A 24574-nucleotide genomic window follows, 5' to 3' on the forward strand; every position below is an offset into this window, starting at 1 on the left:
AACAGCTCAGCTGTCGCAAGACAGTGCTGAAAGTTGATGGGTGGCAGTAAACGTCTCCACTGACTAAGGGAGTTTGCGACCCGGGATGTGGAAGATGCACCTGAAGGTCACTGGCAAGTGACTTTTGTTATACTCTTTTTTTTTGTACTTTTTTTTTTTTTTCTTTTATCTTCCTGCCATTATATATAAGCACAAACACTAGCTATTGGCCATGTTTAGATTATTATTAGTTTTTTTCAAACCTTGCTGACATCTAACAACGTGGGTGTGTGAACATCAGTGCGAGATAAATTGTTAAGTCCCTCACTGCTTTTCCAGGTGGGAATATGCTATTCGTCGGTCTTTTCACAGCAAAGCCCAAATAAGGCATCTTAAGAACTGAATAAGACAATTTTCACCCCAGTTGAAGTTTTATGGTTGGGGTTTTTCCTTGAGTAGTATGTTGTAGTTTACCCTTGGAACCTAAATAGATTTTACTTAAATAGATGGTGTTTTAAAGCTATGCGAGAATGCTTTAAGACATGATTTTTATAGAATATTTACAACATCTTTAAGTGCCGTTGGTAATTTGAATGATTCCTGTTCTCTAAGTGGATTCATGTGGGTATATTGCATTTACAAATTAAGAAATTTGATGTGTTCTGTCAGCAAAACAGCTTCCCAATGCTAAATGATCCAGACAAATCTCTTATTTATGAAAGTGGCAGCGCTCTTGACTTGGCAGAGAGCTGCTAGGATACTTCCCAGATCATACTTTGTTCTAGGGAGTATGACTGTGATCCAATTAGTCCAATGATTTAAGACATTTATGTGAAATGAGGGGAAATTTCTTGCCCTGCTTGTTTTGTGACAGTGTCTGTATCAGATTCGTTGTAATGTTTGCCTGTTGGTGAACTGAAAGTTTACCACTTTGTTACATTTTATGGGAGGGCTGACATTTTTCGAAATTTGGAGCAAGGGTAGCTGTATCCCAAATGAATGTTATACCCTGCAAAGCAGTGGGGGTTTTTTTGTTTTGTTTTGTTTTTTAATCTCTCAAATGAGAGAAGCACTGCATACATCACAGTGAGAACAGAAAGTTAAACCGTTACTGTAGCAAAACAAACAAAACCAACCAACCAAATATGATGCTGGTGACATTGTGTGAGAATGTTTTGGTTTTTTTCGGTAGAAGTGGATCTGCGTTGGATGACATGGAGTGATTGTACTGTCAATGGCCGAATCCTACTATCAGGGGAATGCAAATGTGGCTTAAACCTGCATTTAAGAGCCTTTCTCTTTTTTGGGTGCATCCAGCATTTTTCTGCTTCTGAGGGTGTGCTATCACAATTCTTAAATTGATGTAGCTACTGCTGTTTAAGTTAAAGGATGATACACAATTGTTGATTTTATGACTTTTTAATGCTGTAAGAGATGACCTGCTTTAACAGAATATGGTGGACTACTTAGGTTTATTTTCATGTCCTAATAGTAGGAAACTGAATGCAGGTGTCTTTCAGAAACACTATAAAATGTTTTGTTATAGGACTGCGCTTTCTTTTAGATATTAATGATGTAAGACAGATTGACCTAAACCTAGGCATCTAAGGAAGATTAGAATGCATGCTTCTGACCATTTGGCACAGGACCTTAGCCTTGTACTTTAACAACTGCTGCTGAAAAGCTGAGATGCAGAGTTCTGAGAGCTGCCTCTGCTGTGGGCTGAGAGGCCCTTTAATGAGATTCCTCTGGAAAGTTGTATTTTGATAGGAAAGGTTTTGCATTCCACTGCTACAGGTAGTCCTTCAAAACACTCTACAAATAACAAGTTATGAAAAATATTTATTTCTCCCTATCTCATTGCCAGCGTTTTGACTGTTTACACTGATACTTTATATTCCTTTCTTTTGTTATTGTGTGACAGATCCATGTGCATGGAAGGAAAAAAAACCCATGTTTCATAAGTAGGAAAATGTAACTGCAAAACTTCTAAAACAGGTGGTGGGGAGTTGGAGTCATGCCTGTTAATTTATTTTTAACTTTGTTTTGAAACTTGATCAGATGACCTGTTTATTGTGATCCATCAGTGTTTCTACATGTTCATTTTTACCTTACAGTACTTTAGGTTTGCTATAATTTAAATGTGGGTTGTCTTTTTCTAACTCTGTTCATGTTTTAGTTTACCAGAAAATTTCATCTTGCTATGAGAACTGAAGATGGATCCAGAAGAGCAGGAGTTACTTGGTGATTACAGATATAGAAATTATTCTTCAGCAATTGAGAAAGCTTTGAGAAACTTTGAATCATCAAGTGAATGGGCAGATCTTATATCTTCCCTTGGCAAACTCAATAAGGTACAGTGTCACAGGAGTATTTTTTTTCATTTGTTCATTATATTCGTATTCTTATTAACTTTTCTGTAACTTATAGTACTTAGCAAAATTGAAAATTCACTGAAGAAAAATATTAGTTCATAAAGCAAGAGTAATGGAAGCAGTGAGGTCAGTATCTTTTATATAAATATATGAAATTCTAATAAAAGTAACTTAACTGTATGAAGGAAAGAAATACTGTTCGGAAAACCTCTTAATTTAGTTTATGCATGAAAGAAATCATCAGGATGCTGCTTACGCACTCTAGAGAGGCTAAAAAAATATATAGAATGGGAGGTCACAACTTTTAGTATGTATCTTGAGTCAAAGTTTATGTATAAAGGTGACACTTACTTGACCATGCCCTTCCCTTGTATTTGGGGAAATAATTGATTTGCTGTTGGTGGTGTCTTTTGTGTGACCAGAAAATATGGCTGACTATGGGAAGAAAGATTAAGACTTTTATGGGAAAACACCTAGGAAGTGTGTCCTCCCCTCCTGCCCAAGAAGGATGTTGTTTGTGTCTGTTTGGTCTCTTTTAACATAACGGTCTTCCTGAGTGGGGCAAGAGTAGTTGCAGTCATTGAGGAAATAGGGGTGGGAGGAGGCAGCTCCTGCAGAATTCATAAGGAAACATCTGTTGTTACCCGATAGAAGCCTCGTCTGCCTTTGCTGTTGTTGCTAAACCTTAATTCTACAAAGGAGGAAAGGAGAGGAAAATCCATAGAGTATCTTGAGTTGGAAGGGACCCGTAAGAATCATCAAGTCCAACTTTCTGCCTCTTGCAGGACTACCTAAAACTAAACCGTGTGACTAAGAATGTCACCCAGATACTCCTTAAGCTCTGACTTAAGGATGATTTGACCTTAAGCGTGGTGCCATGGCCAGTTCCCCGGAGAACCTGTTGCAGTGACCAACCACCCTCTCAGTGAAGAACGTTTTCCTAATCTACAATCTGAACTTCCCCTGGTGCATCTCCATTCCATTTCCTTATGTCCTATCACTGGCCACTAGAGAGAGGAGATCAGCACTGCCCCTCTTGAGGAAGATGGCAAGATGAGGTCACCCCTCATCCTTCTCCAAGCTGAACAAATCAAGTGACCTCAGCTGTTCCTTGTAAGTCTTGCCCTTGAGACCTTCCACCACCATGGTTGCCCTCTTCTGGTCACACTAATAGTTCAATGTCCTTATGTTGAGGCACTCGGTAAAACTGCACACAGCACTTGAGGCAGGGCTGCACTTCTTCACCCAGCCAGCCATGCTGTGCTTGAGGTACACCAGGAGGCAGTTGGCCCTTTTGGCTGCAAGGGCACACTGTTGACTCATATTCAACTTAACATCAACCCAAACCCCCAGGTCTCTTTCCACAGGGCTGCTCTCCAACCTCTCATCCCCCAGTTTGTACATATAACCAGGGTTATCCCATCCCAGGTGGAGAATCCAGCACTCATTCTTGCTAAGTGTCATATGGCTGGTGATTGCCCAGCTCTCTGGTCTATCCACATCTGTCTGTAAGGCCTCTCTAGTTTTGAGGGAGACTTTAGCTCCTCCTATTTCAGTATCGTTGGTAAGCTTACTTAACGTACCCTAGATTCCTGCTTTCGGATAATTTATAAAACATTAAAGAGCACTGGCCCTAAAGCTGAGCTCTGGGAAACCCCTTGGTGACTACTTGCCAGTCTGATGTAACCCCATTTGCTCTAACTCTCTGAGCCTGATCCACCAGCCAATTGCTCAACCAACATATTATGAACTTCTCTAGGTGTGTGCTGGAAAGTTTAACCAGAAGGAAACTGTAAGAGACAGTATCCAAAGCTTTGGTAAAATCCTAAAAAAGCCCCTGTCTGCTGTCTTCCCGTGTTCAACTAGAAGGGTGACCTTGCCATAAAAGGAAAATGAGTTGATTAAGGAGGACTTTCCCTTCATGAGCCTTTGCTGGCTGTGACCAATGACTGCATTGTCTGTCAAGTGTTTTTCAATAACTCCCAGAATAACTTTCTCCAGAATTTTACCAGGTGCTAAAGTGAGACTGACAAGTCTGTAATTACCAGGGTCTTTCTTCTTGCCCATCTTGAAAATTGGGACAACATTTGCCAGATGGGTTTTTTTTAAGGGCAGCAATGTTCTTTTCTCTTCAGAGGAGAGAAGATGAGTATTTCTCTGGCAATAGGAGTTACACATTTCTGCCTTCACTGTTTCATCCTGATTCTTAAGTCAATAAGGAGATCCAGAGGCCTTCAAAACACTTCTCTGAAAAGGGAAAATAAATAGAGTGAGAGGTTTCTTATCTGTATCAGCTTTTATCTTGACCTAGATGAACATGCTGAACTGATTAACCCCTATCTGAAACTCTTATTCAGGTACATAACTGCCAAAATATGTAGCAGCGTAGCAGAAACCAAGCACAAAAGCTTTTAGCTGTCAAAGCTTTTAGAGCAGTCCATCTGCTGTGGTATTTTTTGGACTTAATTGTTTTAGGAGCTTAAGAATTGGTAGAGCAATTCATCCCCAGTGTTTGTCTGCTGCTGTCTGTTATCTGAATATAAGGATGATATGTCAGAGGAATGTGTCACCAAAAGGAAGATTGTGAAACAACATGTCAGTAGCTGTTTTCTTAACTCTTATGATTATGTGGTTTCATAAATCCTAAACCACAAATATTGTTGTTGAGTTCTGTTAATTTTGGGGTAAGAGGGAGGTGTTTATAACATAAAAGCATAATTTCTTTTAGTTAGTTATGAGTGTGAATGAATGAGCAGGAAGAAAATGGGTAGGAGGGAGGAGAGAACAGTGTCTCAGTGATAAGTCTTTTTGATCACTGTACGTGGTTATATTCAGGAATGTGGCTGCCAGTAGCTGGTGTGCAGTGGTGCCTGTTATTAACAAACGTGAAAATACTGAAGGGGTGGGAAAATATTGAAGGAGTATGTCCAGGAATTTCAGAAGTACTTTTCACGCTTGTAGAGCAGCATGGGAGATGTATATTAAGTGTATGTTTCCTAAGGATCTTTGTATTGTTGACTTTAATTTTGTGTGTTTTTGCTTTTATAGGTGTAATATGTTCTAAGGCTTTTTCTCCTGTAGGCTTTAGCAATGCTTTGCACTATTGAGGCGCACACACACCCCCCCTGCTCACTTCCAGAGAAGCTCAGTGCCATTAACCTTCCAGTACAAACTCTGGAGGAAGCAACACAGACTCTTCCTACTTAAAGATGGGGGGGAAAGAATGGAGGGAACTGATCCCAGTCCCTTTGTCCTCAGCTGAAACAAGTGATCTTGAAGCTCTTGCCGCTGTTACTCCTGGTGAACAGAGAGCTCTGCTGCTGCTTTCTGCTATTAAGTACCTACCAAGATTAAACTGGAGGTTGTTTTTCATGGTTTCTCTGTTGCTTCTATGATTGGAACTGATGTTTCACAGTGACTTGTAGAACCAGGGAAACAACAGAGAAACCAGTTGACTTTAGTCTGAATGGTCAGCCAAATGGGTCAGTTTGTAGATCTAGAAAGATTATTTTTTCTCACTTGAGGCAGGTGAGCCCTGTCTAACTTCAGATGACTTTGGTGTTGACAGCTTAACCCTGAATCACTTGGGCAGGGAGAGGAATAAGGGGGTTTATTTTTTGTTGTTGTTATCATGACTCATCTCTTGCTATTTAAAGTAGGCTAGATGAATGCTGTCCTAAAATTGCTTATGTTCCTCAGTGGTTGTATAGGGAGCCTGAGATGAGTTACTACGGTTTTGCCCATGTTTTTTAGCTGACCTAGGCTTCTAAGGTTAGATGAGATGAATCTCCCCTGCAGTGCTCTCAGTAGAACTGCAGGCACTAAGTGTGAGCACGAGCAAAAGATGAAGAGAAACTGCATTTTCTAACAAAAGCTTGAGTTAGCAGAATTTGCTACCTTGTGCCACATCCCAGGCTGGTAAGGGAAAGAATTTTAGTTTTTAATTTGTATAGTGTGGGTGCTGTGCATCATCATGCTAGAGGAGAAACAGTGGAAAGTAATGTTTGTAAATACTTAGAGAAAAATATAAACAGACAGATGCAAACAGGTGGATTAAACAGGCACTAAATACGGGTGTTAGTGTTTTAAAGAGGGGCTTCAGATTTGCCCTGGAATTTTTTCATGTTCCACTTGTAAGTCTCTCTCTTCATATTTTGCTTCTGTTCAAGCTCTGGTTACTATAAACCAGTCCCTTGGTAGTTGCAGCCGACACTGCTCTGTGCTTCAAGAAATAGGACTGTTCTCTTCTCAGTGCTGCTCATGGATACAGCTCTGAACCATGTTTTATTATTTTTGCAAGTCTGCATATGTTCACTGTTGGAAAGCAGTTTTGTGACTAAGGTTTTCAGACGTTTGGTACAGACGGATGCATCCAGAACACAGCAATCCTTTTCAATTGTCTCAGTGTTAAAATGCAGTTGTGCAGCTGCAGGTTTTGCCAGCTTGTTCCAATGTTTTAAAAGCATACAACTCTGCAAAATCACTTTGATGCTTTGATAGAAAACATGCAGGGGGGTGGTTGGTGGGGTGGAGGTGAGGGTGGGGTTTGTCTTTTTAAATAGAATAATAGAAATAAGTGAGGGTTTAGCATGTGTGAGTTTGTCACTGAAATAGGTGCTTTTAAAGTAATTTTCTTATCCAAAATGCTTTTCACTGTCTATTCAGAGTATAAACAGATACATATATTATAATATATGTATACACACACACACACGTGTGTATATATACATAATATTCACATAAGGAGAACTTCAGGCAATTAAGATGTTAAAGTATTATGAAATTATGAAAGTTCAGGGACAAAGTTTGCATTAGGGATTTAAATCCAGATCACAGGTATATCTATTTGGAAGTTTTAACTCTGGGTACAGGCAAACAGTAGATGAGTGACAGTTTGCAAAATGAAGAGCTGAGCAGTAGTAAATATTGGATTCCACAGCTTTAGTAAGGAAACTGAAAGGAGATTTTTTAAAAAAAAAAATTACTGATGCACAGATATTTACTGAAATTTCCTGCCTCATAGAAGAGCACAAAATCTCAATGGGCTTTTGGCAAGTGAATATTTAAACTCCCTTGTGTAATTATTTAATCCTTATATATTAAAACCCATCAACAACAAAAAAAACCCAACCAAACAAACAAAAAGCCCAACCAGCCTACCAAAAAAGCCCAACCTGCATCAGTTCGACAAGAATAATGACAGGATTTTGCCATGCATATTGTCAGAAATACCTCCATCAACAATTTTTCAGCAATATTTGGATATCAACAGTGTGGAACTTGCACATAAGCTTCACTCGCGACTGTTGCCACTAAATCTGGCTGGCAGGCAGGCAGTGTCCCTCTACTGAGCAAGATGTTAATTTCTAGTTATTGCTCACCATGAAAACAAAGTATTGTAACCTTTGAAAAATCAATTGTTCTAGAGGGGTTTATTTGATGTTTCCAGAGTGGTTGACTTGCTCAGTAATGATAGCAATGTTTGCTCTAGAAGAGCACTTTCAAACTGCTTTTTATCCTTGTACATACCACAAGTATGTAAGTGCACAGAATATAAGTTCTTACAATACTAATTTTTAGTCTGCAATTTCAAAGTAATTTTTTTTAGTTTGACTTTCAATAGAAAAGTAGTATGTTAATTTTTGGGTCTGTTGGCTTTTCTTGCTTTAAAAACTTGAAGGTGATCATGATATCAACCAAACACAATCTGTTCAGAGGGCAAGGGGAAAAAGCACAAAAATTATTGCAGCTTCCCAACAGTTTTTTGTTTCAGTAGTAACACTTAACGTTACAATATGTCTGTTCTCGAAGGAAGACGATTTTTCTGAAAAAGGGATTTAATGAGTATAGCCATTAATTGCAGCAGTTGCTTCACATGAGGACTCTGGCTGCCACAGCTTTGTTAACAACTGTTGGGCGAACTACAAACGCTAGCACCACTTGACTTCTGTTGAAGGCAATCCTTATATCTTTGCCTCCGAATTGCTTTGTGGAACTTCACCACACCCGATGCACAAATGCAATGTGCAGGGCTAGGCATGTTTCATAAATCTTATCTCCTCCCTCTTTGAAAATATAACTCCATCTTCTAGTTTACAGTTTCTTCACAATCATCTTTGAATTTCATGCCGCTGTTTCCTGTGGAAGCTGGAGCTCTGTTTAGATGGGGTTTTTTAGTTACTTGGAAAATGAATCAGTGGAAAATGGAATCCGAGGCTCTTCTCCCAACTACTGTTGTCTAAAACAAGAGTTATATTATGTCCTAGTTGAAGATGATCTTATAAATTGCTGTACTTGCTGCATTTTTGTTGAAAAGCAAATAAAACAATTAACTTGATTTGCTTAATTGTTGTATACCTAATGCAAACTGATCTAACTGATATCTAGTGGTGCAATAAAGCTGTGCAGAATGACTTAAAACAGTATCTGTGGAAATGCAAATATGCCTCTATGTGTGTCTGTGTTTGCTTTGCTTTAAGGTACAGGTGTACTCTGCTGCAAAGCGTAGTCTTCCCTTTGTAGCCCACGTCCAAAGAAACTCTGAGCATGCTTATGCATTAGAAAGTTTTTTGTGCATGTAATGACTCTAATCGCTCAAAAATAAAGAACCTGAAAAGTTGAAAACTGGACATATGCGTGGACATAAATCATTAATTAGCATATTTCATTTTTTCCTGACGTACTGATTAATGTCTTTTTTTTAAAAGCCAGTGGTGGGTCAAATACTTCTTGATTTTCTGGGATTGTTGCTTTCTCACTGATGTGTGAAAAGGAAACCAGAGGATGATGTATTAAGCGTGGAGTGCTTGCTGGCAGTTCAGTCTTCTCAAGTCAACCCTTGCTAAGAGTTCCAGTGGCATTTACCACTCCTGCCAGCAACACGGCTAATGTGTAAAGCAGTTGGAGACGAGGAGGAAAAGCAGATCACAGATGGGCTTCAGCCAATATGTAGCTGAAGATGGTCAAATTAAGCTCACAAGAATCAAAAGAATGGGTGAATAATAGATGTTGAAATCTGTGAGCAGAGTTGTCCACCTGCAGTCATTAGTGTTGGATTCTGAACGTGGAAGGAATGGTTTGGGGTGTCCTCTTCATCTGCATACGGTGCCAATGACAGCAGGCTTACTACCACAGCATTTAACTACCTGTGACAGCTGGAATTACAATGGTATTGTAGCAGTCCTAGATCTCACAGACAACTGATTCTTTTTTTTCAGTTATGGGAGCTCAGGATATTTAAAAATCCAAGCTTCTTAGATTTGCCTGTCGGTTCACAGAAACTAATTACCATTCAGAAAGATGTATATTATCATGGCACTCTTATTTTAACAAACAGCTTTAGATCTGTCTGCTAATTAATGTCTTTCAACCCTTTCAAAAGTTTTTGAGCCCAGCAGTTCTGGGAAAGCTGTTAAGAATCTGCTCCTTTTGGCAAAGTAGCAGCCAGCCCACCTCTCTGCTGGAATGGCTCTTGATGCAGCCAGTCTTCTAATATATAGCAGTGTGGTTTAAAATCTGCTGGAAGATCAGAGACAGCTGTTAACCAGGAACATCCACTCTAGAGAAGAATTGTAGCTTTTGTCCAGCTGCATAAGTTTCTTCAGTACAAGTCTAAAAAAACAATTACATGCTTTTGAGAAGGGAGTTTCATCTTTTAAATTGTTCTGATGTGATGGGCTAAAACTCTCCTCGGCCTATGTATAAGGATCATAATAAATGTCTTAAAATCTTGTTTCCTCTATAGAGATGTCTTCTGATATTTAGGTGAAGCAGTATAGTTGGCACATGTACATGAATGTAGTCTTGTTCTAGGTTAGTCTCACCTGCTGGAATTTGGGCATATGAAGGTTTCAGAGCAATTCAGGAGAAATACTTCACAGTGAGTTATATCTAAACATCCACTATTCAATTCCTAAGATGCCCAGAGTACCTTTTCCTCTTCTGACTAAATATTTTGCTTAACTATCCTTGATATTTGGGGAAGGAGAATTCTTATTTGCTGATGTAGGTTTACTTTACATCCTTAGGAAACGAAATAAGCCAAACAGGACCTTTTTTTACAAGACGGCATTATTTCTGTAATGGATCAGGTTCTTAGTGTGAGAGATTTCGTTTTCTACCTAGTTGATATTTAAATTTTAACTGATTGACTACTAAGATGGTATTTGTATAGTCTAAAGATTGAGGGGGGAAATATTTACCACTGCCATTTTTTTTCCTTATTGCCTTCTTTTATATATACAGAGGGTGTGAGCAACTGCATACCAACCAATATAAACAGGATGTTTCAAAGTCCAGCTTTCAAGCAGTCTTTAAAGATATTGCCTGTATTAAGGATTTCAGTCTTTAATATTGTGTTACATGAGCAATATTATTTCATGAGTAAATGTCTCAAATATCGAAAACTCCACAAATATAACCTGGTTTCATTTCATATGTGAAATATTGCTGTATTCTTTTAGTACCTAATAAAATGCAGATCTCATGCTCATAGTGGGGGGTGAAGAAAGGAATTTGGCTTCAAATGGCATCTCTATTGTATGTATTTCAGAATAGTGTGACTTTTGTATTTACTGTTGTTACAAACTCTCAGCCTTTTATATTCTTGAGTAAATTTTATTTATTGAAGCTTTTTATTAACAGCTGGTCTTACAGTTTAGGCAGGCAGCAAAGGAGAGAAATAGTCCAATGGTCAGCTCACAGATTCTAGCTTCTCATGCCCACCAGCTACAGTCTTAAGTAGATGTTAGACACACCTTTGAAAGATGATGAGTTTTCTCCCTTCCTCTTACTGCTAATGAGAGTGTTCAGCGTTCAAATGAATGCCAGGATTGTTTCTTAACTGTTGGGGTTTTCTCTTGGAAATGAGCAAGGAAAGGTTCGTTCACTTGTGTGCTGCTTTTTCAAAACCCTTTTTCAGGCAGGACAGAAGAATCTCAAGTTTAAAACCCTTTTGCAGGATAAGACCATGAGTTAACCTTTGGGAGAGTCGAGAATTTTCATAATCCTGAAAACCTCCCAAATGTTAATTTGCAGTGAAACATCTCTTTGCTTTAATAGAGAGTGTTCAAAGGCTAAAGTGCCATGTACTTACAACTTCTTTTTATAATTGTCTCCTTTTATAATTACACTGCTGAAATGTATGCATGGTTTAGAGAAGAGAGTAATCTTTCCAAAGAAAGGTGCTACAATTTGTTTTTTTCCAGAGACCTAGACTGTCTGCAGTACTTGGTTAACTATTTCCTTTCCTGAGGATCCTTTACTTATACATCAATACAGTAGATATAGTTAATAAAGCTTACTGAAGGTACCCACACAGAATTACAAATAACTTCTAAGATGGTGTACCATTTAATCATGCCTGTTTGTGTTGGAAGATTTTTTGTTTATATTTCAGCTATATTGGAAATGAAAATATATGATAAATGATAGTTACTTAATTCTTGGTTTCTTTCCTGTCCTTAAAAGCTGAGATGCTCTTCTTGTCATTTCCCTACTTTCACTGGAGTTGGGATAAGAGTGTACTGTCCCTGTCCTGTCCTTTGACTTCTATTTTCGGCCACTAAGCACAGTAAGACCAGACTTTTCTAGATTATTCATGATTGATTCCATATGAAAACTTAACTGCAGAATTCTGCTGTTTCACTGCAAAAAAATGCATTTCTAGGAGAAAAGTCTTGAATACACTTAGTTCTTACCAGTGTGCTCGTAGGAAACGTGTGACAAGCAGTCATTGTATACATCATCTTTTACACTATAGCCTTTTATTCTCATCTTCTTTCCTACACAGGCTCTTCAGAGTAACCTGAAGTATTCTCTATTGCCAAGACGTCTGATCATCAGTAAAAGATTATCTCAGTGTTTGCATCCAGCACTACCTAGTGGAGTTCATTTAAAGGCACTGGAAACCTATGAAATAATCTTTAAAATTATTGGGACAAAATGGCTTGCCAAGGATTTATTCTTGTACAGGTAAAGTTTTCTATTAAATTGTACGCATTGCACAGTCTTACTTTGATTAACTAATTTTCTTTTTTTAATTTTTTTTTAAAAGCTCTGGTTTGTTCCCTCTGCTGGCAAATGCAGCAATGTCGGTGAGACCTGTTCTTCTTGGTTTGTACGAGAAATACTTTCTTCCCCTTCAAAAGTCCCTCCTGCCTGGTCTTCAAGCCTTTGTAATCGGACTACTTCCTGGATTGGAAGAAGGATCAGAAATTTATGACAGGTGAGAACTAATGTTGATTTAAAAGCAATGTACAGTATTTTGCTTTCCTAGGGAATTCTCAAGAGATTTCTGTCAGGTCTCTTTATAGAAGGCTTAATAATAATGAGCTTCTAAGGGTGAAAGAATGGCGAGTTCCTAAAAGATACAACAAATCGTGCTAAAGTAGAAAAACCCTTTCTTCTTCTATTTTCATGTCAGGAAGAAAAGAGAAGAGATAGAGGTTTAAAAATAGATGTGCTGAGAGAAAGGAATAAAATCTGTTTCTTAAGGGTCCTCTGAACTACTAAATAATTAACCTGACTCCCCAAACCACTGCTCTGTCATTACACTCTATGTAAATATTGTAACATGAGAGAGAAGCTGAATTCTTTCCAGTCTTTCTATTCCAGATGCTTACCCTCAGGTTCTGACCACAGGAGCAAGAGGCAACTCTTATAAAATCTATTGTGGAAAAAAGTATCTCTCTCCCTCTTGGGTGCCTCTGGCAACAATAACAGTGACATTCAGTAGAAAAAAGTCAGGATCAAGAAGTGTGCTGAGAAGAGCAGCTCAGCACCGTTTTGTGTAGCAGTTTTACTTCAGTTACCAGAACTGTTTTGTAAGAGCTCAGCCAAATGTTTCTCTGCTTAAAGAGTCAATAAAGCTGCAAGTACTCTTAAAAAAAAAAAAAAAAAAAAAAAGGTGAGATAAGCTAGTCTGCATGGATTACAGCTGATAAGCAGAATACTTTTACATCTAATGCCTCTTTTAAAAACAAGTATTAAAGTGAAGGCTCATATTAATTGCTGGAGCGGCTAAGAGTAGGTTGCATGTGTTCCCAGCTTGGTGAGCAGCACTCACTTGCCGATTCCAGAGCATCAAATCTGTGGACAAGTATATCCTTCTTAAACATCTGCTGTAGAAACATGAATTTTAGCACATGCTTTTTGTCAGGCAGGCTTATAAGTGATGATGTATAGTTTTCTCTTTCCTACAGCATAACTGTAGGGGACTGCTGGGGACTTGGGGGAGAAAGGGGATCCCTTGGAACTATATCTCCTGTCTGTCTGAAGCTTTTTTAGGGAGACTGAACTTATTTTGAAACCGACTAAATCTGAAGTAGTGAATTAATGGGAACTGCAAATTAACTTCCAAGATTCAACTTCTGCTTTTATAGCTTTTTTTGCCTATTCTGTATGGCATTATTTTCCTCTTTGCCTCGAACAAACAGGATCACAGACTGGAGCTGATTGTGTATTTCACAGGGAATGATTTATGCTAAAATTCATGTAACGTTATTTTGTGAAATATAAAAATTACAAGAGAAAGTCTTTCTTCAGTTTACTCCCAATGTTTCTGGTGCTAGAAAGATAGACCAAGATACCTTGTTGGAAGATGGGTTAGATAAATTCAGATTCGTGAAAGACTCTCCACTGACCATTTTCAGAATGCTCAACATTGAAGAATGACACTAATTCAATCCCCTGTTGTTCCTGAAAGTGGCAGAAGTAGTAGCTCAGGTTGTGCTTTACCCTAGAAACTGTTTACTTCTTAACCACACACATATGCTTGAGTTTGCACATCCAAACAGAAAATGGAAAAGAAAAAATAGCTCAAGGGCTACTTTATACAGAAATGGAAAAAGCACATCAGACTCAGGGAGAGAGTCCTTCTTCTCTACTGGACTTCTGCCTCTTTCCTCACTTCTGCATTTCTCATGTGAGGTTTTAATTCCTACATTAGAGTAAAATATCAGAGTACTTTTAGAGTTGCCAAAGCAGAGAATGTGCCTTCAGTCACAGGATCTCCAATGTGATTGCCTTTAAACTAATGTCAGTGTCCAATCCTGTATGCAATACTGGCAGCATGTCATTTTATCTCATGGGTTTTTAAATTCAATGACTCACAAATTGAGCCAATTGATTTGGAAGTACAAGTCTGTAGGATATGTTCCAGTTCACAGAGTGATAAAAACGGCTTTCAGAGTCTATCAGCTTAAATTATTTCTAGTACAGCATTGTACACCTCTCCCTGTAAATATTTTGCAATCAGAGCTACTGCATTAATTTGGAGCTTAATGTTTGGAGATGATCACTGGAGAAGTTTCCTAAGTACACACAAAAGCTCTGTTTCAGTGAGTGTGCACAGTGATAACCTGATATAATCAGCTGCTGGTCATCTTCATGTGGAAAGGGCAATGCTAATAATACAAAGACGAGAACATTAAATAAATCATGTCAACTACGATACCAATTCTGTGTATAATTGCATTTTTATGGTACAAAATTGAGCTATCCTAAACCTATTTTTTCATATCAAATATATTTCCATACAGAACAGATGCTCTGCTTGTGAAGCTCTCCTTATTGATGGGCCAAGAAATGTTCTATGGGGCACTTTGGGGCAGCGTCTTGGTCAGCCCGTCCATCAGGCTGCCTGCTTCTCTTTTTGTTGTCAGCCATATCAACAGAGAGCTACCTGGAAAACAGCAGAAGTACATGCTTGGCACTGATTATAAGCTGACAGTAAGTTCATTATAATCCTTGTGGAACAGTCTTATCCATCGTAATGCCCTGCATACTAGCAGATTGTGCCTTCTCTGTATTCAATTAGAATGGCATGCTTTTAAAAATATTTTGGAGAGAGAAAGAAAGAGAGACTGATGGAATTAACACAGTTACTTCATGGGAGCATCTTACCTGAAATATAGCAGAGAATGTCCCATATCCATTTTGTTTAGCCTTCAGAATGCAAGTCTTCTAAAGCTTCTGCACTTGTTTGGCAATTAGTACTGCATACAGCCTTAAAAGACTGACTCTGTTTCAAGTCAGAAGATAAACTTGACATCTTTTCTCTACTTCTGAATTTGCATTTAAGGTTGAAGACCAGCTTTTCCATAGTACAGCATATACAAAGTTTAATGTGGTTGTCTCAAAGTGTTTGCAGTCCTGGAAGACAGTTCTGAAATTTAGTATCCTCATTTATTTTCAGTAAAATAGAAATCTTCAGTAGCTAGTAATTTGTTTAACTTGACTGATGGAATAATTGTAATGCTAGTTAGAGTACTTTAGTATCTGTGTTTTGTGAGGCTTCACATTCTGACATTCTGTATTGTTACAAAACTAAGCATTTCCTAAGTATTAACTGTCCTTTTAATGCTATTCCACAAAACTTTTTAGCAACTCATTTTGGGGGTGGGAGTTAAGTGGCTGAGTAATTACCCTTTAATTTAAAAAGACACTGCTCACATGTAACCAAGTTCGTTTTCTTTCCTTCTTGTGATTATTAATGGTGATTGTAGTTTAAATGTTACCATGAAGTAAAACACCATTGTGCTTTCTTTTCCTTTCACAGATAAAGTCTTTGTGTGGGTCGGTATTGGACTCAAATGTCCTTGTGCAAAGAAACACTCTAGAAGTGATTCTCTTCTTCTTCCCATTTTATACAGCTTTGGTAAGAGGACTATTTTGGTATTGTCACATGCGTGTTTTGTGCAGGAAGGTGTCTTCTGTGAAACCATTCCAGCTCCTACCTCTGTTATTGCCAAATGTCTGAATTTTGTACCTTCATAATGAAGGAACAAACTTTGCAGGTTTTGTTGTCCCATCAGTTTTAATGCTACAGGAAATTCTGCTACTTCTCAGGCTCCTTACAGCTTCAAATGAAGATATGCTTTTGCAGTCAATGTTGCATGATATTTGAGAATATACACTGAGAAACTGCATATGGAAAAATATTGAACTCCTTTTTCAAATAGGATTTCGTCATTTGGAACAGTCTGCGGTGAATTAAGATACTTCTGTTAAAGACTAGAAAAGGAAATATTGTTTGAAACAAGTTGTTACCTGTAATTTCCTAACTTACCTAGTAATATAGTCAGTATATTGGAAGTAACAACTGGAGAGATAACATAATAGAGTCTTAGGATCTTTAGCTAAACTGTAGCTCTGTATGTTAAAATCGAAAATGGTCACAATTGTGTCAAATTCCCTTTCTTCACCTTTTTAGTATACTAAATATTTTATTGTTGATGGTCTGTTGCCTTTTTCTCAGAACATTATCAGTTAAAAAAGTCCTTCATTATCAATTTAACTTGTTTCAATGCTCATAAACAGCTAAATTATCTTGGTTTTTCATCCTAGGACTGCAACGAAAGCAGTATTGCATTGTGCAGGACTGATTTAGTCTATATTCTGTCAGCAGCCACACAGACATTGTTGAGGAGAGACATGTCACTCAACAGGAGATTATACGCATGGTTGCTAGGTACTGTTTAACATACAGCAATATGCAATAGTCTGAATACCTAAGAGGAAAAAAAAATCAGTGCTTAAAAATGTAATACACTTTTCTGGCAATTAATGAATGAGGATAAAATAAAGTGTTGTTTTGGTGCCATTTATGAAGTGACTGTTTAATAAAATGTATTTCACTGCCCTGAATCACGGGGTATCTGATGAGTTCTTTCTGGTGTCATCAACAGTCCATTCTAAAGTGTTTTTGTAGACCAAAAGGATTGGGGCACTATTTTAATCTTGATCTTCTGGAACTAATAGGCTATTAATTCCCATGTAAGCTTAATTGTCTCTGAATAAGGAGGGGCCATAAGAGAACTATAGCATCTCCCCATCTGCCTCCTTTCAACAGCATAAGAGGAGGCTGATAGTGACAGGGCAAGAGTTGCAGCCATGTAGTTGCATGAAGCCTGCCCTTGCTGACTTCATGTCTGGATCTGGCCTTGGTTTTGAATAGCACATCTGGATGCCTCAAACTGTGATGTGTGGTCCGTCCTTGGGCAGTAGGTGAGCTAGTTTCAAGCCAAGTGTTGCAATGGTTAAAAATGGGGTGTAATTTCAGTATTTGTGTAGACAAGGTGTGTGTAGTGCTCTGTGCTGTAGTGTTTCTCTACTCCTGATGCCTCTGCTTATCTTGCAGGCTCTGATATTAAAGGTGGTACTTTTGCTTCAGACTCAACCACTTCTGAAGACCAGGCTATTTATTTCTTTGGAAAATATTCTAAAGATCTTTTAGTTGAGGTTTGTGTTCATTGTTTACAGATTTATTGATGATCCTTTTAAATGATAGTACAAACTGTGTCTAGAATTATTCACTGTGCCACTTGCCCTTCACTTTCTGTCCCTAAAACATCCTTTTGGTGGTTATATTTTCATCTGAATGCCTGCTGTGCTGCGTTTATCCCAATATTGTATGTGCTTACAATACAAATAGAATCTATTGAAACCGAAGGGTAGCAACTTTGATGAGCTACCTGAATTATTTAAAAATGCTTCTTTGAATAAGATCAGCTCTTGAGTACAGATGATGAGAAGATGGCATTGATTTGTCTACCTTGTGTGGAAAACTGAAGTTCAGTTGTAGTTGATACTAAACAAAATCAAATTTAGAAACACTTCAAGTCCTAATAAAATGTCAATCTCTCTTCTAAGTATAATATTTTTATGTTTTCTTTTCTCTAGAGCTTGATTCAAATTTTACATCAGAAATTCCCGGAGTCCGATACAGAGGAACGGCACCAAGCTTACCTGAAGCCCTTCCGCATCCTAATCAGTCTCCTTGACAAACCTGAAATAGGTAATGTTGGTTGTCTCTCCTGTTACAACTGCTAGCAGCTGTTACAGTGTGGTGTTCATAGCCTTGGACAGCAAGACTCGGACAACACCCTGTGCAGTTGTTCCTAGTTCTGAGTGTGTGTGTGTGTGTGTGTGTTAGTGTTCAGGGGGCTGTGTCCCTTGCCTTGGGCCTGGTTCAGGATCCTGCTCTGAAGCAAGCACCCACTCCAGGTTATCTCTGGCCCTTCTGCAGAGCACTCCGCTGTGTAGCATGCACATATCCTAGTGAGGATAACACTCTTCCATGCCCAGAACTGCAGTCAATTCGTTCCTTGGAGCTTAGCCTCTAAAACACTGTCAGGCCTCTATTTGTTCTGTCTTGTAAAGCAGCTTGGAAAACCTCCAGTCCTGCTCTTGACTGGGTTTGTTTCCAGTGCTTGGATGTGCTTGCAGGCCTTCCTGCACACCTGCATCAGACTCTTATGACCAGGGTGTTGCTTTTCCAGATGCTGCAGTCGCACAGGCATCTAGCCTATGGTGGTACTGCTGCCAAAGTGGACAATACCATTTACCTGCAGGTGCTTCAGCTGGAAATAACCTGCTGTGGGTGTGGGAAGGCAGAGATGCCTCTGTCAGTGGCACTACTGGCTTGTGCCAGCCTGACACTGCTCTAGGAGCTATGGTTTGAGACTTCATGACCGAGCTGTGAAGAATTTCCTCCTTTTCTCTGTCACGTGTCCTGTTGTGTACATGAAGTTGCCCGCACCAGAAGGCTCAGGCTTTGCTGGCCTTTATTTTAAAGGGCAAGTTCTCTTTTAAATCAAAAAACTAAGCCAAAGCGACTTGGCAAATTTTTAGGATTTAACAGCATTCTGTAAGAATCATATATGTGCAGATAAATCTTTGAAATTATATTCTGTGAATCAGACAGGTATGAGAAGCCCATGGACTGCTGACTGTTATTTATTAGAAGCTAATAGAGTCTTAGTGACTGTCTGTACCCCAGAGTATTGCTCTGGGTATTATCCTGAGTGAGGGAGGGATGTTTCCATTTCCTAAGCCTGTAGACCTAGAATAAAATTCATGTACTGAGGCCAAACACTTGAGTGGCAGGCAGTTCGTTTTTCAGGCTTATCTAGTAAGCTTATTCTCTTTCATGGGTCAGGAAAGTCCTTCTAAGCATGTTTCATGTTAAAGAATAATCAAAGCACTGCCAGGAAAAATGAGAATTCTGCATTGCTTATGTACAGATGAATGATGTTAGTCTGTTTATAAGACAGTAGAGCTAATGTTTGCTTCCACTGGTTTTAGCTGTTTTAAAAAAAAAATCTACCATGCTATCAGAGCGTGATCGTACATAAAGTGGGTTTATTTCCTGACAAAAAATCCGTAAAAGAGACTAAGGTTATTACATTATAAAATTACTGATTAATCTAATTTTGAATGTAGATGACAGATACTACCCTACTGCATATTTTACTTGGCTGACAGTTAGTGTTAATCTGAACTACAAATAAGGGTTATTTGGCTGAACTGTATTATACAGTTTAATCTTTCTATTTCAGTCAGCACAAAAAATATAACTTGAGCCTTAAGCCAATGTGACTTTCACTTCATTTTGAAATGGATTTAGCAGTGCAACTTTTTTTTTAAAGGTAGCAAACTTAAACATAACAAAAATCTTTGACCTTTTCTGCTACTCTTAGCCTCTTTAACTGTTTTTCTCCTTTTTAGAAGAACTCATTGGAATGCTTTATGCTCTACTTCTGTTTAATCATTCCATGTTTAGGGTATTGTACTTATTTCTTCATCTCCTCTATAGACAATTTCAGATAAAAAAGTGCTTACCCTTGAAAGTTGGGTGCAGTTGTCAGCACATACCCAACTTATACTTTCTTCTTAAAAACGGTTTACAAATACAGATTTTTAAAATATATTTAGGCATCTGAACTTTCCAATTTGCTGGTTTTTCTAGCTTTTGTCCCTCAAAATTTAATGAAGGCTAGTATGTTAAATGAGTATTATGAAATTATTTTTATTATTTTTCACATGTGAACGGCAGGTTTATGGCTGTGATTATGCCTGCTTACAAATGATTGCAGTGTAGGTGCCTTATGGAAATGACTTAAGTGTAATGTAGAACCAGTGCTGACTTTTCTAATATTACAAGTTCCTAAAATGAACAAGAGGTGCTATTTAACTAGAATTAAAAACAAACAAAGAAAACAAAACAAAGACAAACAAACAAAAAAACAAACACAACCCAAAACCACCTACATATTTCATTTTATTGTAACTAGAATATCTGACATTATAAAAATCCATGTAAGCATTTTCTTCCTACTTGGATGGTTTTTTAGTCTAACTACCTCTACCTTAAGTCTATACAAGTTTGTAACTGAGCTGCTTTGCAGTCACTTTCGTGCAATCACTGGATTCTTTTTTCCTTCAACTGTAGGGCCGCAGGTGGTTGGCGATCTGTTCCTTGAAGTTATTAGAGCCTTTTATTCCTACTGCAAAGATGCACTTGGTTCTGATCTCAAACTTAGCTACAATCAAAGTGGCAATGTACTTGCAAGGTATAGCTACAAGTTTTGAACTATGAACTGATGCTGTATCATTTATATTAAGCTTACTTAGTAAAATCTAACCAATTTAAGGGAAGGTTAGGTTTTTAATGAAGTGACCTGTACAGAAGGTGAGATTTTTCTGTGACCTTTTTTCCACACACATGCTTTGTTTCTCTTTGGTTAGCAGAGAAGAAAAAGAAGTATGCTGCATACGATTGGTATTGATTAAATCCAGTTATGTTGGCCCAGGATCAGTCTGGCAACGGAACTCTGAGCCTTTTGATTTTCAAAGCTGAAGGCTTGATTTCTTTCATCTGCGAGAAAGATACTCAAACTCTAGCTATTCCAGAATGACTTAGTCCTTGATTTAAAACAGTGTGTTTTAGAGATGTGCATGCTCTTAGAATCTTCACTGACATCTGTTTCTTTTTTTTCCCCTTTTTTCTCTTTTACACAGTGCAATTAAAGACAACAAAAATGCTTCGGAAATTGTCAAAACAGTCAATTTGTTGATCACATCCTTAAGCACGGATTTTCTTTGGGATTACATGACCAAATGTTTTGAAGATTGTTTCAGGTGTTTATGTTGTCAAACAACAGTGCTCCTCTTACACAGATAGCTCTTAAGTGGCATTTTTTAAGATAGTAAAGTTTACTAAAGCATTTAAATTCTGGAAGGGACATAACACGTGGTAGAATCAGACATATATGTAAATTGCATCTAATTCAAGAATGCAAACAGGCAACCAATTAGATGGAAACTAGCAACCTGAGAATAAAAGAATTTACTTTCAAAATGACAGCTGAAGAAGGAAGTGGGAGGGGAGGTGGAGAGGTCTTTCTTGGAAGAACGAGTATTTTTTTGAAGAAAAATAAGGATCTATCTTTTTATCTCTTTCTAAGTATATGAGAGAAGATTATACTTTAAATACTGAGATTGTGTATAGAGATTGTCTGAAAATTAGAAGCACTTCAGCATCCCACATGCAAGCTACAGTTCAGGTGGTTTTGACAGAATGTTTTATCCTGCTGTGTCCCATTTTACTTTGCTTCAGAAAGCCTAGCTGTTCCGTATTTTGTGCTGGTTTTAATGAAGCTTTTTAATTGTAACAAGAATTTTGATAGGGAAAAAAGCTTACATGATAATATTTCTTTCAATCCAGAAACAAATCCACAGAGATGAGATATCCTCTTGAAAATGTTAGCACTCCTCCTACAGTTTCAGAGCTCTGCACACTATTGGTGTTTCTTCTGGATGTGATTCCTTTGGTAAGGCAACCTGAAGTTAACTGCTTTGAAGTCTTAAGAAGCTTAAAATCAAATAATTCATATTGTTATTACCTAAAATAAGATTTGACAAATTGACATATGTGTGTATATGCATGCTATGTCCAGCAAAATACAGGTTTTTGTGCTGACTTGTATTTGTCTACCTGTGCTACTGCCTAGCAAAATAACAATTGTTTGTATTTTGAAATATGGTTAGTTTATCAAAGTAATAAATTTCCTGTGACTTTTAGCCTCTTGGTAGCTTGCTATTATAAGAGTTTTAGTGTATGAGTGAAGAAATAGCACTGAAGCAAGTTGCTACAGCTTAACAATTCATAAACTGACTTTGTTGCTCGTTGACTGGTGTTGCTAGACAGCGGAATAATCATATGTGATAACCATTGTAAACAATGCTTTTTTATTTTAGGAACTGTACTCGGAAGTGCAGACTCAGTATCTTCCACAGATGCTCAGTTATATAGTGCAGTCTCTCCTGGAAAATATGGATGTATTAGATTTACCAGAACTGACTCATGCCTTAAAGACCTGTTTTAAGGTGCTTAGCAAAGTGCAAATGCCACCTTCCTATTTGGACATTGAGACAGGAAGTGGAAATGGGGTAGGTGTTTTTCAGCCACTGTGAGATGTTTAAAATTGTTAGTGACATAATTTATTTTAAAATGCTAATTCTCCTAACTTAAACCTAGGTGATAACTGCAGCAACACATATTTTTGAAACTTACCTTCTTTGACCCCTTTCAGAGTTATGTGATGCCTTGGAATTCTTACTGGGTATTCGGTTCTGACTTGTTTGAATTATCTGTGACAGTGAAGGAGTATAATCTTGTCTGAGACCGGGGCTATAATCTTACCTCTTGAGAAGAATGTGATCTTAATGTCTTTGAAAAGGCACTCAACATCATGAAGTAGCTAAAGATTCAAGTTGCCAAATCAGGCCTGGCTTTACAGCTAGTTAGGTCTGCAAAGCTTTCAATTAATATTTTAGTTTAACACAATGGGGTATTATTTGTGTGCAAGGGACTGTGATGGGGAATGAGGAATAGACAGCATAAAGCAATCACACAACCACAGCCTGCCAGAGTTTTGCAGTAGAACAAATGCATGCATTTGACTAGAAATAATCCAACATATTTCATACTGTCCTAGTGGTAAATGGATTGTAAGGAAGTATTTCCATTTGCTAAGTATCTGTAGCTATGGATCTATTGGTGTTTGTTAAGTCAAGGTGTGAGGATTGTACAGACGTGTTAGGTTTAAAATGCAATTGAACTGAACTGCTTACCAATAACTATGTCTCATGATTTTCTAAAAGTTTTCTGTATCTGGAAATTGCAACACTAGGTTGTGGGATTTTTCTGTCATTACTGTTTCCCAGTGCCTGCCACAGTGCTACGTAGTCTAAAATTATCTACACAGTGCCACATTAACCACATTGACATTCCCGTTTTAGAGTCCAGTGAAAAAGGAGAATGTGGACATAACCTTGGAGACTAAGTCTGTGCTGCAGGAGGAGGATGAGACTCCATTCCCACCCCTGAAGTCAGAAGACAGTGGCATTGGCTTAAGTGCTTCTTCCCCAGAGCTCTCTCAGCACTTGGGCGTGCCAACTGTGACCCTTGAAAGAGATGATGTCTGGAAGAAAGGGGGGAGCATTCAGAAGGCTTTGTATTGCATCCAAGAGCTGGTTGCCAAGTTTTCCAGTAAATACATTTTTGGGGTGCAGTTTCAAGAAACTAATAACGAAAGTGTCTCAGCAATCAATCTGAGTAGAAAAGAGAAAAAAGAGAATGGCTACAGATTACCTGAAAGTGCTAACAAGAAAAAAAGCCCATGGGATGCAAAGCAAATCACTGTGCCTCAGTTTAAACAAATGCTTTCAGACTTGTTCTCAGTTCGAGGGTCACCATTTAAGAACAAGAGTTCTGATCCTCTTCCTTCTGACTGCAACGCTGCTAACAAAAAGGAAAAGGAGGAAGAAGACTGGGACTTAGAACAAGTGATGCTTGTCTTGGGACCCCTCAGAGGTGACGGCAAGGAAGCTTTTGCTGCAGCTTGTCACCTTTTGTTGGACTGCACGACATTCCCGGTTTACCTTTCGGAGGAGGAGATGGAACAGTTGTATTTCTCTCTGTTTCAGGTTCCTGGTAAGAAAAGTTTCCTTTACTGGGCAGCTTGAGCATTTGAGGATGCAAGTAGCAGTGTGAGCTTGGGTCTTTGCAAGACATGTGACCAGGGCTAGTAGTAATGCCTCTTGACAGGGCTGAAGGCAAGTTCCATGTGCATTAAAGACTTTTCCACTTCAGCATGTGTTTTGTGTCTTGCAGCTGAGGGACTATTTTTAGCAAGCTTTTTAAATTCGTATTCTTTTGAAAGCTTTCACTACAAAATTTGCGGCTGAATGGATGAAAAGATCTTATGGCCTTTGGAGCCTTGTGGCATGGTTCTGGATCTTCAGGAAATCTGTCCCCCCTGTCAGTGTGTGCACCCGTCCCCCTCAAAGAAAAAAAAGATGACGTGTTAGATGAAGATTGGAATAGGTGGAAAACTTGAGCTCTAAACCATAACAAGCAAAACCAGCTCTTTCCC

The 24574-nt window shown here is 38.3% G+C and overlaps 1 protein-coding gene across 1 annotated transcript in view; it reads left to right on the forward strand.

Annotated features, from left to right (window-relative positions):
• Positions 1 to 2195: 2195 nt before the first annotated feature.
• The window catches only part of DOPEY2 (dopey family member 2), a 44527-nt gene continuing 22148 nt past the window's right edge, over positions 2196 to 24574 (forward strand). Inside the window, exons 1-13 of the mRNA XM_008944439.1 lie at positions 2196 to 2333; positions 12145 to 12326; positions 12409 to 12579; positions 14894 to 15083; positions 15913 to 16011; positions 16701 to 16824; positions 17494 to 17594; positions 18036 to 18150; positions 20587 to 20707; positions 21156 to 21275; positions 21862 to 21967; positions 22395 to 22586; positions 23439 to 24132. Of these exons, the coding sequence (XP_008942687.1) occupies positions 2196 to 2333; positions 12145 to 12326; positions 12409 to 12579; positions 14894 to 15083; positions 15913 to 16011; positions 16701 to 16824; positions 17494 to 17594; positions 18036 to 18150; positions 20587 to 20707; positions 21156 to 21275; positions 21862 to 21967; positions 22395 to 22586; positions 23439 to 24132 (2353 nt within the window). The remainder of the gene's footprint in view (positions 2334 to 12144; positions 12327 to 12408; positions 12580 to 14893; positions 15084 to 15912; positions 16012 to 16700; positions 16825 to 17493; positions 17595 to 18035; positions 18151 to 20586; positions 20708 to 21155; positions 21276 to 21861; positions 21968 to 22394; positions 22587 to 23438; positions 24133 to 24574) is intronic.

The sequence above is a fragment of the Merops nubicus genome, unplaced genomic scaffold, assembly GCF_000691845.1.
Source record: "Merops nubicus isolate BGI_N331 unplaced genomic scaffold, ASM69184v1 scaffold22027, whole genome shotgun sequence".
Lineage (NCBI taxonomy): Eukaryota > Metazoa > Chordata > Aves > Coraciiformes > Meropidae > Merops > Merops nubicus.